At 41.6% G+C, this 14,345-nt stretch overlaps 1 protein-coding gene across 7 annotated transcripts in view; it reads right to left on the bottom strand.

Moving 5' to 3' along the window:
- Positions 1-14,345, bottom strand: part of RALGPS1 (Ral GEF with PH domain and SH3 binding motif 1) — a 380,912-nt gene that overhangs the window by 297,908 nt on the left and 68,659 nt on the right. For all 7 annotated transcript variants that reach the window (XM_072431079.1, XM_072431084.1, XM_072431083.1 and 4 more), the window contains one exon: positions 13,510-13,560. In XM_072431079.1, coding sequence (XP_072287180.1) covers positions 13,510-13,560 — 51 coding nt within the window. The remainder of the gene's footprint in view (positions 1-13,509; positions 13,561-14,345) is intronic.

The raw sequence follows: 14,345 nt of genomic DNA, 5'->3' as shown, positions 1-14,345 counted from the left end.
ATGTCGGATGAGGACCAGGAGGATGATGTCGATGGTAATAAATGTTATGAACCCCAAATTGAAGAGGGTAAGCCACAATTTATAAGACAATCAGATTTAAATAATCTAGTAAGGGACCTGTCTTTGTCAAAATAGAAGTCTGAACTGTTAGCCTTCAGTGGAAGGCTAAGTGGAATTTGCTACAAAAAGGAACAACAACTTCACACTTTCGTGATCGTCACACAATATTCGCAGGTTATTACAAGCTGGAAAACGACATTTGCTTCTGTCCCAACATGAGTGGTCTGATGATGGAGTTAGGTTGCGAAAACATACCAGAGCAGTGGAGATTGTTCATAGAATCGAGCAAAGCAAGTTGAAAAGCTGTATTGCTCCATAAAGGTAACAAAAAACCTTCTGTTCCTCTTGCTCATGCCGAGGGAATGAAGGAGACATACAAATCCATGGAGGTAATTTTGAAATTGATTAACTATTCAGAACACTAGTAAAACATTTGTGGTGACCTGAAGGTGGTGACACTCCTTCTTGGTCTGCAATTGGGATATACAAAATATTGTGCATTCTGTGCCTGTGGAACAGTCGTGATGACAGCAACCATTACAAAGTGAAATAATGGCCACCCAGACCCCAACACCCTGTTGGCCAGTACAATGTGAAGCATACATCACTCATTGATCAACAGAAAGTTTACCTTTTGCCCATTCATTTTAAACTTGGATTAATGAAAAACTTTGTGTCTTTGCAATGGATAGTGATGGTATGGGTTTTCAGTATCTGAAGGACAAGTTTGGAAAGGTTTTAACAGATGCTAAACTGAAAGCTGGCATATTTGTTGGTCCCAAAATCTGCAATTTGATGCGTGATGCCACATTCAGAGTCAAACTCAACCCACTTGAACTTGCTGCTTGGGATTCATTAGTGCTAATTGCACAAATCATTCTGGGCAACCAGCAAGCTGAAAAACCATGCTGAACTCGTGGACAACATGCTAACAGTATACCATCAACTTGGCTGTCACTTTTCTTACATTCCCATCTGGACTTCTTCCCACAAAATTTGGGTGATGTGAGTGATGAACAAGAGGAGAGGTTCCACCATGACATTTCTGTTATGGAAACAAGATATCAAAGCCAGTGCAACCCCAATATGATGGGCGACTACTGCTGGTTTCTGCAACGGTAGACAGCGGAGAGCCACAAACGCAAACGCAAATGCCTGAAACACTTCTTAAGTGTACATGTGTGTTGAACAAGGACTCAGGTGAATTATATGTAATTGGATATGCCGTTGCAACATAAAACTACGCTTTTGTAATGTCATGGAAATATGAGGCAAAAGTTAGTTATGTATAAAGATTACATAGTAACTGCAGAACAAGAGAATGTATGTAATCGTGTCTATATGAGTAATTAACTTAAGATCCTGATGTACTTGGCAGAATCCAACTTCAGATTTGGATTCAGCGGACTTAATTTAGTATAAGACACATGGATTAGACCAAGTAGCAGACAATATTTACCTTTTTGTAAATGTATCAAATTAGATTTTTACCCCATTAGACTAAAGAACATGCAAGCCACACCAAGCCAACAACAGCATTCAGATAATGACACAAATGCTTTGCAAGCTGAAGTCTGTATGAACAAGGCTTAACGCTCTCCAGCAATTTTCCACTGCAACTAATTGTCCTGACACCCTGTGTCCTGATTGCAAAAACTTGTAAATTGAGGAAAGAGGTGTGCCTGGTCTCCTCACCAGCAGGAGGTGGAGGCAGCTCGGTAAGCAGCAGAGGGTAGCAGATCCAAAAGACAGGAAGCCAAACAATTATGTCATTAGCATATTCTACCATCCGCCAAATATAAAAGAAAAGCTTGAATTTCTGGAAAGCACTGGGTAAATTCACTGGTTTGATTTTTAAACCAATCCCAAAAGGCTATTCTAATATAGTGAGATTTGAAACTACCATGTGTAACATTGGCAATGGAGAGTTTCTTTATATGGCCTATTTTTTTTAAAAGTATGGACACAACAACATAAATTCTTCCCATATCTTCAATGTCAGCTCACTAATCAGACAGGACACATGATCCTGTAAAAAAAAAACAGACCAATTGACCTACTTTACAATATGTGTCAAATAAAAAGTGGGGAATCTGTGTTGCCAGGTGTCTTAATCTGTCAGATATTTATGAAAGTAGTGTCTGGCTGGGCCTGAAGATTGCAGAATCACAGGTAGATATTTTTAATAATCATTCTGAGACCAAAAAATATCAAGAAAGTATCAAAAAAGCCCAGAAACCTACTCATGAAGAGAACAGAAGGATAGCCCTCATTGGATGGTCATATTGGTCACTCCAATGTTAAAGACAAGATAACTGGTGAACCGAGTATTACAGAGAGTCCAACTTTTACTTGAGAACATTTCACTACTGTTGCTAAAACATTTAATCAAATTCTCCTAATACTCCTAGTAAAAAGGATGAATCTTATCTCCTGAAAGCAACCTAAAAAAGAAAATTATTTCCCTGTCATCCCTGTTTGAAAAAATTGGTGGAGATACAGTGTTTAAAGGCCAGACCAGTAATTGCAGTAGACAAATGTAATGATTCATACAGTGGCTGTGTGTCTGAGTGTGGTAAGAGTTAACATTGCCCTGTGACAGCTCTTATCGGCCTGTTAGTGCTTAGCCTGATGCTTAGTGAGATTTTTTTGGTACCTTACCTTTTGAGCATTTTATTTCTGATATTTGGTATTCAAATTTTAGGGTGTATAGAAGTGAAAATGCAGAAACAGTGATTTGTAAATGTGTTGTAATGACAGGGATCTCTAGCAGATTCCTGTAACATGTGTTCCTTCCCAACCCAAACCAGCAATACATCCCCAAATTTCAACCATACCTACAGTCACTGATCCAGTCTGTAAGCATCTCCTGTATCTTGCCTGCAGTATCTGGAATCTTTTGCAGCATGTTCCCAAACGAAAACCACACCTGTAGCATGTTTTCAAATTTATATATACTATGAATAATTTAGAGCATTAGAATAAATATTCCAATTTTTGTCCACCTGTAACCAGTTCAGTGTCTGTCTGTATACAGTAAGGTGAGCTGACAGTGTATTTTAATTCAGTGCTCCAATAACCCCACTGTACCCCACACTACAGTCTTCCTTTATAATATTCACATCTTTTCTGAGCAAAAGATACATTACTGGAATTAATCTCTGTTAACTGTGACAGGAAAAAAAATGCTGTTCGTTAAATCTTTGAGCGTTGTTCTTATCAAGTGACGATTAATATGGTTTTCATCAGTGCTGTGTCTGTTGCGGTCAATTTAGCTGTCAATGATGCCGTTTTAATAAGGGAGGGAAGTTAGAAACCACTCTTAAGTTGCACATTTAATGAAATTCAGGGAAAGAGATACTTGGCAGTCATCCGTGTAATCCTGGTTTTTGATGTAACAAAAGTTTGGCGTGGTGATTGATGTTGGGGGTCATCTTCAGCTAGTTTGCAAAATCATACAGTTCAAATTCATAGCATACGGACACATTCACAGAAAACTGCAATAGTAAGAACCAGTAAAAAATACTTAGGTGTGTCTAGTGTGTGTGCAGTGGTTCCCCGACAGTGTGGATCACTAAATGTCCAACCATGGACAACTGTTGTCATTTCCTATAGGGGAGGACACAACAAGGTGCCTCCCATTCGTCCTCCATCTCCCTTCTACAACTAAACAGCGCTCATTGGTCCTACTGTCACTGGAAAGCTTACCTTTTGTTTTGTATCAATCATTTTTTTGGGTGTTAACGGTACAAAACACACGTAAAAAAGGACACATACATAACAATGGGGGCGGAGGCCCATGGTTGCAAAGAAACATCATAAAACAAGTGTCACTTTTCATATACAGAACATTGTTGATATAGGTTGGGGACGACTATAGGGAAGGTACAAGGAAGGGTACGGGGAAAACTCGGGAAAGAACACGCACAGCTAACAATTTTTAATAGCCTAAGTAGAGGGACAAATGCTAGGGGTCCGAGGAGTCCATTAAACCTCGAGAGCCTCGTTTCTGCTCCCTTTAACCTTCCAGGGTACACCCGGGGACACAACAAGGATCCCTGTTCAAAAACAAAATGGTGAGCCCAGGGGCAGGGGTGGGGGTGGGGTTAGAGGTATGAGGATGCCTGACTGGCCTATTTCGTATTCTATCTCCACATCCACTTTTAACCCAGCTGATTCTTAACTCTGCAACGCCCATACACTCTGTTAGGCTCATGGCCAAAGCGATTTAAATTGGGGTGATTCTTTAAACCAGTCCCACGCAGACCATATCAACTTATATTGCTCTATCATATTCTCATCTTCCGCAATCAGTAATTCCATACGTTGTATCTTTTCTAATTCTACAAGCCAATCTCTCATTGTAGGTATTATGGGCTGTTTCCATTTTCTAGGAATGATTGTCCTTGCCTCTGTAAAGCTGCATACACACTTCCAATTTTTGTTGTTGGAAAGGATCTTTCACGATCCTTTCCAACGACAAGGGAGTGCACGATGCATGAACGGTGCTGTACATACAGCACCGTTCATGCTCTATGGAGAGGGGAGGGGGAGAGCGACGGAGCGGCACCCTGCTGCCAGCTCTCCCCTTCCCTTTCATTAGGATCGGCTGTCGTCCATCGTCCGTGGATCCGTCGTCCGGACGATGGACAACACCGACTGTACACACGGCAGATTTTCGCCCGATAATTGGCCGATGCCGATTATCGGGCGATAAAAATCTGACGTGTGTACGTAGCTTAAGTGTCTCGCACATCTTTCTTACTAGCCTTTATAGACCCAGGAAGGATGGATAGTAACAAGATTTTGGGTGATATTCTTAAATCTCATCCAGTCACTCTGGTATAAATGTCAGCGATCTGATCCCAGAGCCTACGAATTCCCGGGCAATCCCACCAAATATGTAACATAGTACCCTGTTGAGAATGACAGACGCAGCACCTGTCGGGGATTGAGGGGGACATACAGTGAATATCTGTAGGACATAAATACCATCTGGAGATGATTTTATAGTTGGTCTCCTGAGCCTTGCACGGAATTGCCATTTTATGGGTCAGAATAAATGCCTTTTCCCATTCCCTATGGGAGATAGATGACCCCAATTCCCTTGCTCACTATTTCGTGTAGGTGGGAGCATAGTTACCATGTGCTCTGATCAGTATCTCATACAACTGGGGAATTACATGGATCGGCCTGTTTGTAGAACATAGTATTGTTTTGAATGCTCTACGGCTCCTTTGTACAGTATGTGTGTTAAGAAATGTCGATAAGGGTCCTATCTTAGTGGATACGTGACCCTCCCCCTAATGAGACCATTCCAAACTTTCAAGAGGTCCGAGGTAACAATTGGTAATGGTTGTTGTATATGTAGTATAGACCTATCCACCCATAATAAGGATCGGAGATCAATGGGGGATAAAAAATTTTCCAATAGAACCCAGCTCTTCCTGTCTCTATTGTGAAACCAGTCCACTACCCGGGACAGCAAAGTTGCTCTTTAATACCATCTGATATTGGGGACACCCGCGCCACCCAGAGTTTTAGGCCTGGTAAGATAGCGTAATGCTATTCTGGGACGTTTGGTTTTCCACAAGAACTTTCTGCACATTTGCTGCACTTTACCTATGAAGGCTGGCGGTAAGTATATCGAGATCGTCTAGAAAATATACAGCAGTTTGGGCACAATATCCATTTTGAGAGCATTAATTCTAGCAAACCAAGAGTAAGGCAATAAGTCGTATCTACCTAGTTCTGCCTTCAATCTACCCAGTAATGGCTCATAATTATAATAGAACAATTTAGCAGGGTATACTGTTATAAAGATCCCTAGATATTTGATCTTGTCAGTACAAAAGATGTATGGTCTTTAAGATATTGTACCTGGTCTGGTTGGAGTGAGATATTTAGTAGTTCAGATTAATTCAAATTTTTGTTGAAATTGCTCACCCCTCCAATTTTCTCAAATTCTTCCAGAATCGCCGGTATAGATTTCTGTGGGGACGAGATATACAGAACCAGATCGTCTGCAAATAGGGACAGCTTATAGTGTTATTTCTGTTCGTCTGCAGGGCCATCGCCAGATGTTCCATCACTATAGCATACAGCAAGGGGGACAGTGGGCATCCCTGTCTAGTACCATTAGCAATAGAAAATGGATTCGACAAACTACCGTTGACCCTCACACGAGCCCTGGGAGCCGAGTAAAGCGCAGCTATCCTGGCTATCAAAAGTGGGCCCAGACCTATCTGGCGTAACGCCTGATACATAAAGGTCCAGTTCACCCTGTCAAACGCCTTCTCTGCGTCTACAGACAACAAACACATAGGGGTCCTTGATATTTTGGCAGCGTGGGTTATCAGTAAGGTCTTAACTGTGTTATCTCTGGCCTCTCTCCCACCAATAAAGCCAACCTGATCTGTATGCATCAGGTCCGGAAGGTACAGAGACAGCCGGTTAGCTATCAATTTAGAGAAAAGTTTTGCATCTACATTAATTAAGGATATTGGCCGGTAGTTCAAGCACAAAAAGTGGTCTAGGGAGGATAGTGATGTGTGCCTCTAGACTTTGAGCAGGGAAGAAAGTGTCACCTGATATGGAAGAAAATACCCGTGTCATAAATGGGACAAGGGCTTCTGCGTGCATCTTGTAAAATTTGTGTGTAAACCAGTCCGGGCCCGGTCTTTTGCCTGCAGGAGTATTTCTACGCAGTATTACCGCAGACACCTCCTCCTCCGTGAAGGCCGATTCCAAACTAACTGAAACCGCCGGGTCTAATTCCGGTAATGCTGTGGAGGCTATATAATCCTGGAGCGAAAAGTTTGAATATTGTACAAATCAGAATAATATTGTTGAAACGCTGTCAATATTTCCTGAGGCAAAGCAGTGATATCACCATTTGCAGTTCGAATGTGTGGGATATACGTAGCTGCTGGTCTGGGATGAAGCCCCCTCGCTAGTAGACGGCCACATTATTGATAATAGGATTTGCGAAATTTATCTCCAAATTTTTGGTGAGCTAGATCATATAGTTCTAGAAGGTGTCTCCTAGCGGATGTCAATTCAGTAAACACGTCCGAGGACATATTACTTTTATGCAGCTTTTCTAAGGTCCGTATTTTGTTGACCGTATTGGTTATCGCCTGAGATCTGATTTTTTTAAGTCTCGCCCCCTCGTTGAATTAATACCCCTCGGAGCACTGCCTTAAGAGCTTCCCATTGAAATGGGAGAGAAGTCTCATCCGACTCAGGATCCTTCAGAAAATGCCTGATGGTATCTAGGACTCCCCCCTCGCATACTTGGTCTCTAAATAAAGAATCGTTACATTTCCAGGTCCACTCTTGGAATCCTTTAGAGGGTGTCTGGAGAATTAGAGTTACCGAGGCATGATCAGACCATGGGCAGGCTTTAACGGACACCTCGGGGTGCCAATCCAGGATCCTGTTGCTTACAAAAATATAGTCTTTTCGGGAATATGTGTGGTGGGGATTGGAGTAAAACGCGTAATCCCTAGCGCCGGGATGCAGGGCCCGCCACACATCCAACAGTTGGAAGTCATATAATTTGGCCTTAAAGGCATTTAATTTAGAGTAGGAAATGGAGGAGTGACCTGTGGACGTGTCTACTCTTGGGTTCAATAGAAAATTAAAATCCCCTCCAATTATTAAGGCGCCTTCTGCAAATGTACGTATCTTATTCAAGTACTGGGTAGCTGCTAGCGTTGGCTGCTGGTTAGGGGAATAAAATGAAGCTACGGTGAACTTCCTATCCCATAAGGAAATCTTGGCAAACACATATCTACCCATCAGATCAATGCAGGTGTCTAGAACCTGAATTGGGAGTGATTTGTGGAAGGCTATGGACACCCCTTTTGTTTTGCCTTCAGGATTGGAGCTATGAATCCATGTGGATTCATAGCTCCAATCCTGAAGGCATGTTCGAGCATGGAAGTGCGTTTCCTGAAGCAGTAAGATATGAAGTCTAGCTTTGTGTTGACCGTACAAAAATTGGGAGCGCTTGATAGGACTATTAAGTCCCTTGGCATTAATAGTACGTACTTTCAACCCTCGTGGGGCGTGTGACTGGGTAGGCATCATTTACAACTACTACTTAAGATACCAGCTGGCCAACCTAGAAGAGAAAAAGACAATCAGCCGGATCCTCTTAGGTGAGTAGGGTGTTGAGGTAATCCAAACAGGCCAGTCAGTGTTTAAAATTTGGGCGGGGGGGTTTGGGGCAACAGGGGGGGGGGGGGGGCTAGTTCCCAGTCGTCTATGGGGAACAATACAATAGAAGGTTTAACCTTGTTTGCCGCCTTCACCGGCGGTTTACCTATGCGGGGTGATGTGGCAGGAAGAGAGGAGAGGAAAATCTAACCTTTACATGTGAACCTACTCGGGGGGAAAAGCCTATACTGTATTAAAACATCTGGGAGAAATAAAAACATATATGAGGTAGTTAACAACATCACTGTTGTAAGTAATACAGAGAGCATAGGAATAGCATATATACATCTCAATACAGTATTTCCGTGGACACCCTCTCTACGGCCCACATGACACCAGCGAGCCCAAACTAATAACATCAGCGAAACCTAGTAACAGGGTAACCAATCCCGGGGGAGATCAAAAAACAAATTATACTTGAGTCAAGCAAGTCTCGTATTATCTCGGGGCTTTGCACATTATGAACATCTCCATACATTACCAGGAAGTGACCCATCTGTAAACGTCTGTGTAGATATCCCTTCAGAAATTATGAAATAAGCCAATATAAAATCCAGAATATATAATTTCCCATATAAAAGTCTTAATCAGGCTAAATTCTAAGGCACTGTAGATAGAAAGGCCACTTATAGCCCGGCTGAATTTGAACAAGTTGGGCCGCCGGGCCGCTGTCCAGGTAACAATAAAGGTGTGGAAGTCCCTTAGGGGCGTGGAGTTGTTGCAGGTAGTGTTGATTCTATCCCTTGTCCAGGGCTATGCGGATGTCCAGAAGGGGTGATCGGTGATGGGTGACCCCGGAGAAAGTACCGTATTTTTCGGACCATAAGACGCACTTTTTTCCCCAGAAGTGGGGGATAAAAGTCCCTGCGTCTTATGGTCCAAATATAGCCTACACATATGCTGTTAAAAAAAAAGTTTCTTACTTGCCCGGCTCTGTGTGGTCTCTCTGTGCTTGCTGCAGCCACTGTCCATTCCTCCGTGCCCAGAGTGTCTGCCTCCCTCTGTGATTCATCAGCCTCCATGCCCCCATGCCCCCGCTGCAGCCATGCCTCCATGTCAGCCCAGGTGCGGCGTACGGTAACCTCACTCCTTGCCGGCTGCAGACTCCGTGCCCGTAAGAATTCGGCCGCCACTCCCCTAATCATTTCTCCGTGCCCGGTTAAACTACGCCCTCCGTTGGATGCCGCGCCTAATTACTGGGGGTTCTCATAAAACGAGCAGAACCTTTACCGTAAATCTTCAACTTTATTCTATTTTATTACTGAAGTCTCTCGTTATTGTGTTTTACAGTAATTTTGTCTTTTGCTGACTTTATTTGTTAATAATGGTTCTATTTTTTTTCTTCATTTCCCTTCTCTAAAAACTGGTGCGTCTTATGGTCCGAAAAATACGGTAATTTTTTTCCCCCAGATCTAACAATAAGATTAAATGGGTATCCCAGGCGATAGGGGATTTTCCGATCACGGAGCACATCCAACTGGTCTAACAGCTCTCCGGAGGTCTAGTCTATGTTTGGATAGATCGGGCATCAGTTGTATTTGGGCCCCAGCGTATTCAATAACTTTGGCGACTCTAGCTTTTTTCATAATGTCCTCTTTAGTTCTGTAGAAATGAATGCGGCAGATCACGTCCTGTGGTTGTTGGGGGTCTCTCCCACGAGGGCCCAGGGTCCTATGCACCCTATTTCAATATCCATATCTGGTGGGATCGCCAGTAGGTTCGCGAATATAGTATATGCAGCAGTATATAACTCGGAGTTTGGTACTGTTTCCGGTATCCCGCGAATGCGGATATTGTTACACCTATTGCGGTTCTCTGTGTCATCCTGCAGTAAATAGAGCATATTAATTTGGGCTGCCTGGCGTTCTAAGATAACAGCATGAGAATCCATTTGAGAAGAAAGTTCCGCACAAGTACTCTGAAGCACAGTAGTGGTAATAGTCACCTGTTGCAGGGTCTGTTGAATATGGTGGAATTCAGCTTTACAGCTTGCCTCCAACCTCCCAATACTATTATCCAGGTCAGACCATGCTGGGAGAGCCCTAAGATGGGCTTTCCAATCCCAATCGTCCTCCTCCATTCCTTGATTATATGTGGGCCTGGAAAAAGTCCCCCGAGCTGGAGAGCATGCTGGGGCTCTGCATAAAAGGTATAGGTGATCCTATAGCCTGCCCTGATGGAGGTACCTGATCTGCTGTGCCCATCTGAGTGAGGACCGGAAAAAGCGCTGTGGGTGGTATGGTAGACTGGTCCGCGTCCCGGATCCAGCCGCAAATTGAGGCCGCGGCTTTCCGGCCTGGTCACACACGCGGCCCGGCTCCCGGCTGCAAACAGCCCAGGAATGCTTCTGGACACGGTCGTCTCCCCTCCGGGACGCCCCCTCTGGCTCCGCTTCACTTTGGGTCCCATTGCGGCGAGTGAAGAGGCACGGATGTGCTGCACATGTGGCTTTTCCCCCTGTAGGACACGGAGCTAGTGATCCATGGTTTCTTTTGAACTCACAAGTTCTGATCTTAGACAAATTTGGTTCAGTCCTTCTCAAAGTTTACCTTGGAAAGCAAACCAGGCCAAATCTCCAAACTTTCCAGAGTAAATAAATGTGAACATCTTCCTCAATGCAGAGTCTAAGCCAGTATTTCTTGACCTTTTTAACATGATTTTCAGGTGTTCAGGGAACCCCTACTATAAATACAATATTCACAACTTACATTACATTAATATGGTAATCAGTATGAAGAATGTCTCGTACATTGCTGGCCAGTAGGAAGCATATCACCATTACAGATAGCTAAAAGGATCATTGGTGACATTTCAACTGATCAGAGAGTCACAAATTGCTCATTGTTCAAGGAACCCCTGCAAACACTGGAGGAACCCTGGTATAGAAACACTGGTCTAAGCAAACCCTCAAGGCCAGTGACTTACCAAAGACATAAGCAAGGATCCCTCCCCCTTTTCAAGATTTCCCTGGAAGGGACTTAATGTTCTTTGCTATAGGCTGACACTGCTGAAGTATTTTCAGACACTGCACAACATAAACTGACAGTTTGTCATGTTGGACCATCAGACCTCAAATACCAGCCCGATCAGGAGGGTTATTTGTCAAAATGATACTTAAGAAACAAAGACAAATCGGGTTAACCATTCCTAGGCCACCCTCCCTTCTAATTAGGTAAATCACATTTTGCTTGACAAGGTTCATTCTGTTTACCCAAAAAATCTGGAAGAAGCAGCTGTACCTTTGTGTAATTGAAATCTGGCAAGATGTAGATAAATTGGACTTAAATAATCTCCTCTAGTGCAAAGGCCAATGTGCATGATAAAATGTTTTTGTATACATTTGTAGACTATGCCAAAGCTATATAAATATACAATAAGAACAATAATATTAAGAAAAGACATTACAATGTTGGGTGGGTTTCTTCTTCTGTCATTTATACCAATGGTCCCCATCCTTTAGAAGCTCACGGACCACTAAATGCACAGACTCCGGCATGCACAGGGAGCCATGTGTCACTCAGAGGGGAAGAAACTTCCCCAGAGTGACGTCATGATGTCAGAACCCTTCCACTCTTCTGTTGCAGGTCTGATGTTTATATTTAAATATATAAAATAATTTGTATTTTTTTCATAGTTAAATAGTAAGGTTGAAAAAAAGACATGCATCCATCAAGTTCAATCACTGGGGAAATAAACATATCCCAGATAAAAAGCCTATAGACATAGCTAATCCAGAGGAAGGCAAAAAAAACCCTAGTTCAATTTGCTGTAAGGCAATAGGATGTTCCCTTGATCAACAGTCTCTGTTGTCTTTATTTTAAAACTTTATTCCCCAATTATATTATGTGCTTCTAGAAAAGCATCCATCTTTTTCTTAAAGCAATCTATAGTAGTTGCTGAAACTACTTCCTGAGGGAGCCCATTCCACATTTTTCACAGACCTTACAGTGAAGAATCCCTTCCTTATCCGGAGATTAAACTTATTTTCCTCCAGACGCAAAGAGCACCCCCATATCTTATGTAATGTAAGTGAATATTCAGGAAGAGAGTTCACTTTATGGATCATTTATATATTTATACAGGGTGATCATATTCCCCCTTAAATGTCTCTTATCAAGGGAGAAAAGATTCAGTTCAGCTTATCTCTCCTCATAACTGAGCTCCTTTTAGTAGTTTACTTGCCCTTCTCTGCACTTTCTCCAATTCCACAAATTCTTTTTGTGAACTGGTGCCCAAAACTGGACTGCATATTTTAGATGAGGTCTGACCAATGCTTTGTACAGGGGCAGGATTATGTTTCCATTTCTGCTGTCTATTCCTCATTAAACATACAATAAATATTTTGCTACCTTTAGATTTTGCAGCTTGGCATTGCATGCTATGACTAAGGTTATGATCTACCAAAACCCAGGATCCTTTTCCATTTCTGAGTTCCCCAAATGTATTCCCCCTAGACAGTATGAAGCATGCATGTTGCTAGCCCCCAAGTGCAAGTTGCTTTATCAACCTTAATTGTATCCAACTGTTTTGCAGTCATATCAATTTTGAGCTATTGTGGCTTGTTTAAGGCACTGACATTGCTTTTAGCAATTTGAACATGAGCATTGACATTTTCCTTTGTGTACACAGAGCTAAAAAAAAGTGTTTAGTAAATCCACCTTTTTTATCCCTGTTACTAACCCAGAGACATCCTTTAAAGGGGTTAAATGCTTAAATTTGATGTTTTTGCTATTATTATATTTAAAAAAAATTGGAGGGGGTTTGCTCTATTTTTATTAGCAATTTGTCTTTCATTTTAAGGTTTTGCAAATTTTATTTCCTTTTTACATCTTTTGTTATATGTTTAATAATTTTCAAATGATGAAAGATGATCCTTCATTATCCTATTCCTTATAGATTTTTTAACATTAGCTGTGAGCCACATATATTTTTAAGTTTAAAATATTTTTCAGTGTGTTTGTGTAGAACAGACTTGAAACATTCTCTTTGCTGTTATATTTTCTTAGAGGAGAATATTCCCTCCCAGTCCAATTCATGGAGAGCTGCCCTTAATAATGGAAACTTTGTTCTAAAATTAAATGTTTTTATCCTTCCTGTTTTTATACCTGTTCCTGAGTTATACAGCCATTAATGACAGATGTTTGCTGTGCATAAATATATACTGAATATTGCTGAGCAAATACAAGGATGCAGAAAATCAATCACTTTACGACACCAAGGTCCTACCTCAGGCAGAATAGCTTTGAATACTGGTGCATCCATCAGAGTGATCTGGCTCTGAAACAAAAACACAAAATTCCAAAATCACCAACTTTCAATTACATTTTCTGCCCTAGAAATATGGTACCTAGACTCAAACAAACATATATTGCCATTTTGTATGTTACAATTGAATACTATGAATTAAAATGACCCTGAATCATTAAAGCTGTCCAAGACTGGAGAAGTTAGACTATCATGGGTGAATCTGGGTGATCGAGCAAATCTTGAATGGATTTCCTAAAAATCATTTGCTATTATTTGGAAAATCTTTTCAATTATTCACCAGCAAATGAGGACACATTTTAAAGGATAACTACACTTTAAAATGCCTGAACTTTTTAATAATTTCAAGAAATAACCAAAAAAATTATCACCTTATAAGTTGTACTTCCTGTACATTGTGTACCGTCATTAGGATGCTGTCAGTTAAAATTTCTTTTTGTTTACTTTTATTTTTCATTGAGGATACACAAGATAGCTCTCCATCTCATGGGTACAAAATGCACTACACTTAGTTAAGCTAAAACCTGGCTGTTCTGAGTAGGCTTCCAAGAGCAAAACCAGCCACATTTTTCAGATGTTGGTCTGAACAAGCCCTGTCGGCTAAGGTGTCAGAATGAGTGACTGTTTTTATATGCATTGAAACAAAAAATGTAGAAGGATTTAAAGGGCTGTCAGCAAACTTTCAGCTGAAATGTACCACTATATATACCACTGTTTTGTGCATTCTGAATATCATTGTGCACTGCCCCACAAACAAAATATGGTATACAAAACTTACTGTTTTCTGGCTACTGGTA

The sequence above is a fragment of the Pyxicephalus adspersus genome, chromosome Z (assembly GCF_032062135.1).
Source record: "Pyxicephalus adspersus chromosome Z, UCB_Pads_2.0, whole genome shotgun sequence".
Lineage (NCBI taxonomy): Eukaryota > Metazoa > Chordata > Amphibia > Anura > Pyxicephalidae > Pyxicephalus > Pyxicephalus adspersus.
Note: the sequence above shows the minus strand (reverse complement) of the source record. Positions and strands in the feature narration are given on the sequence as shown.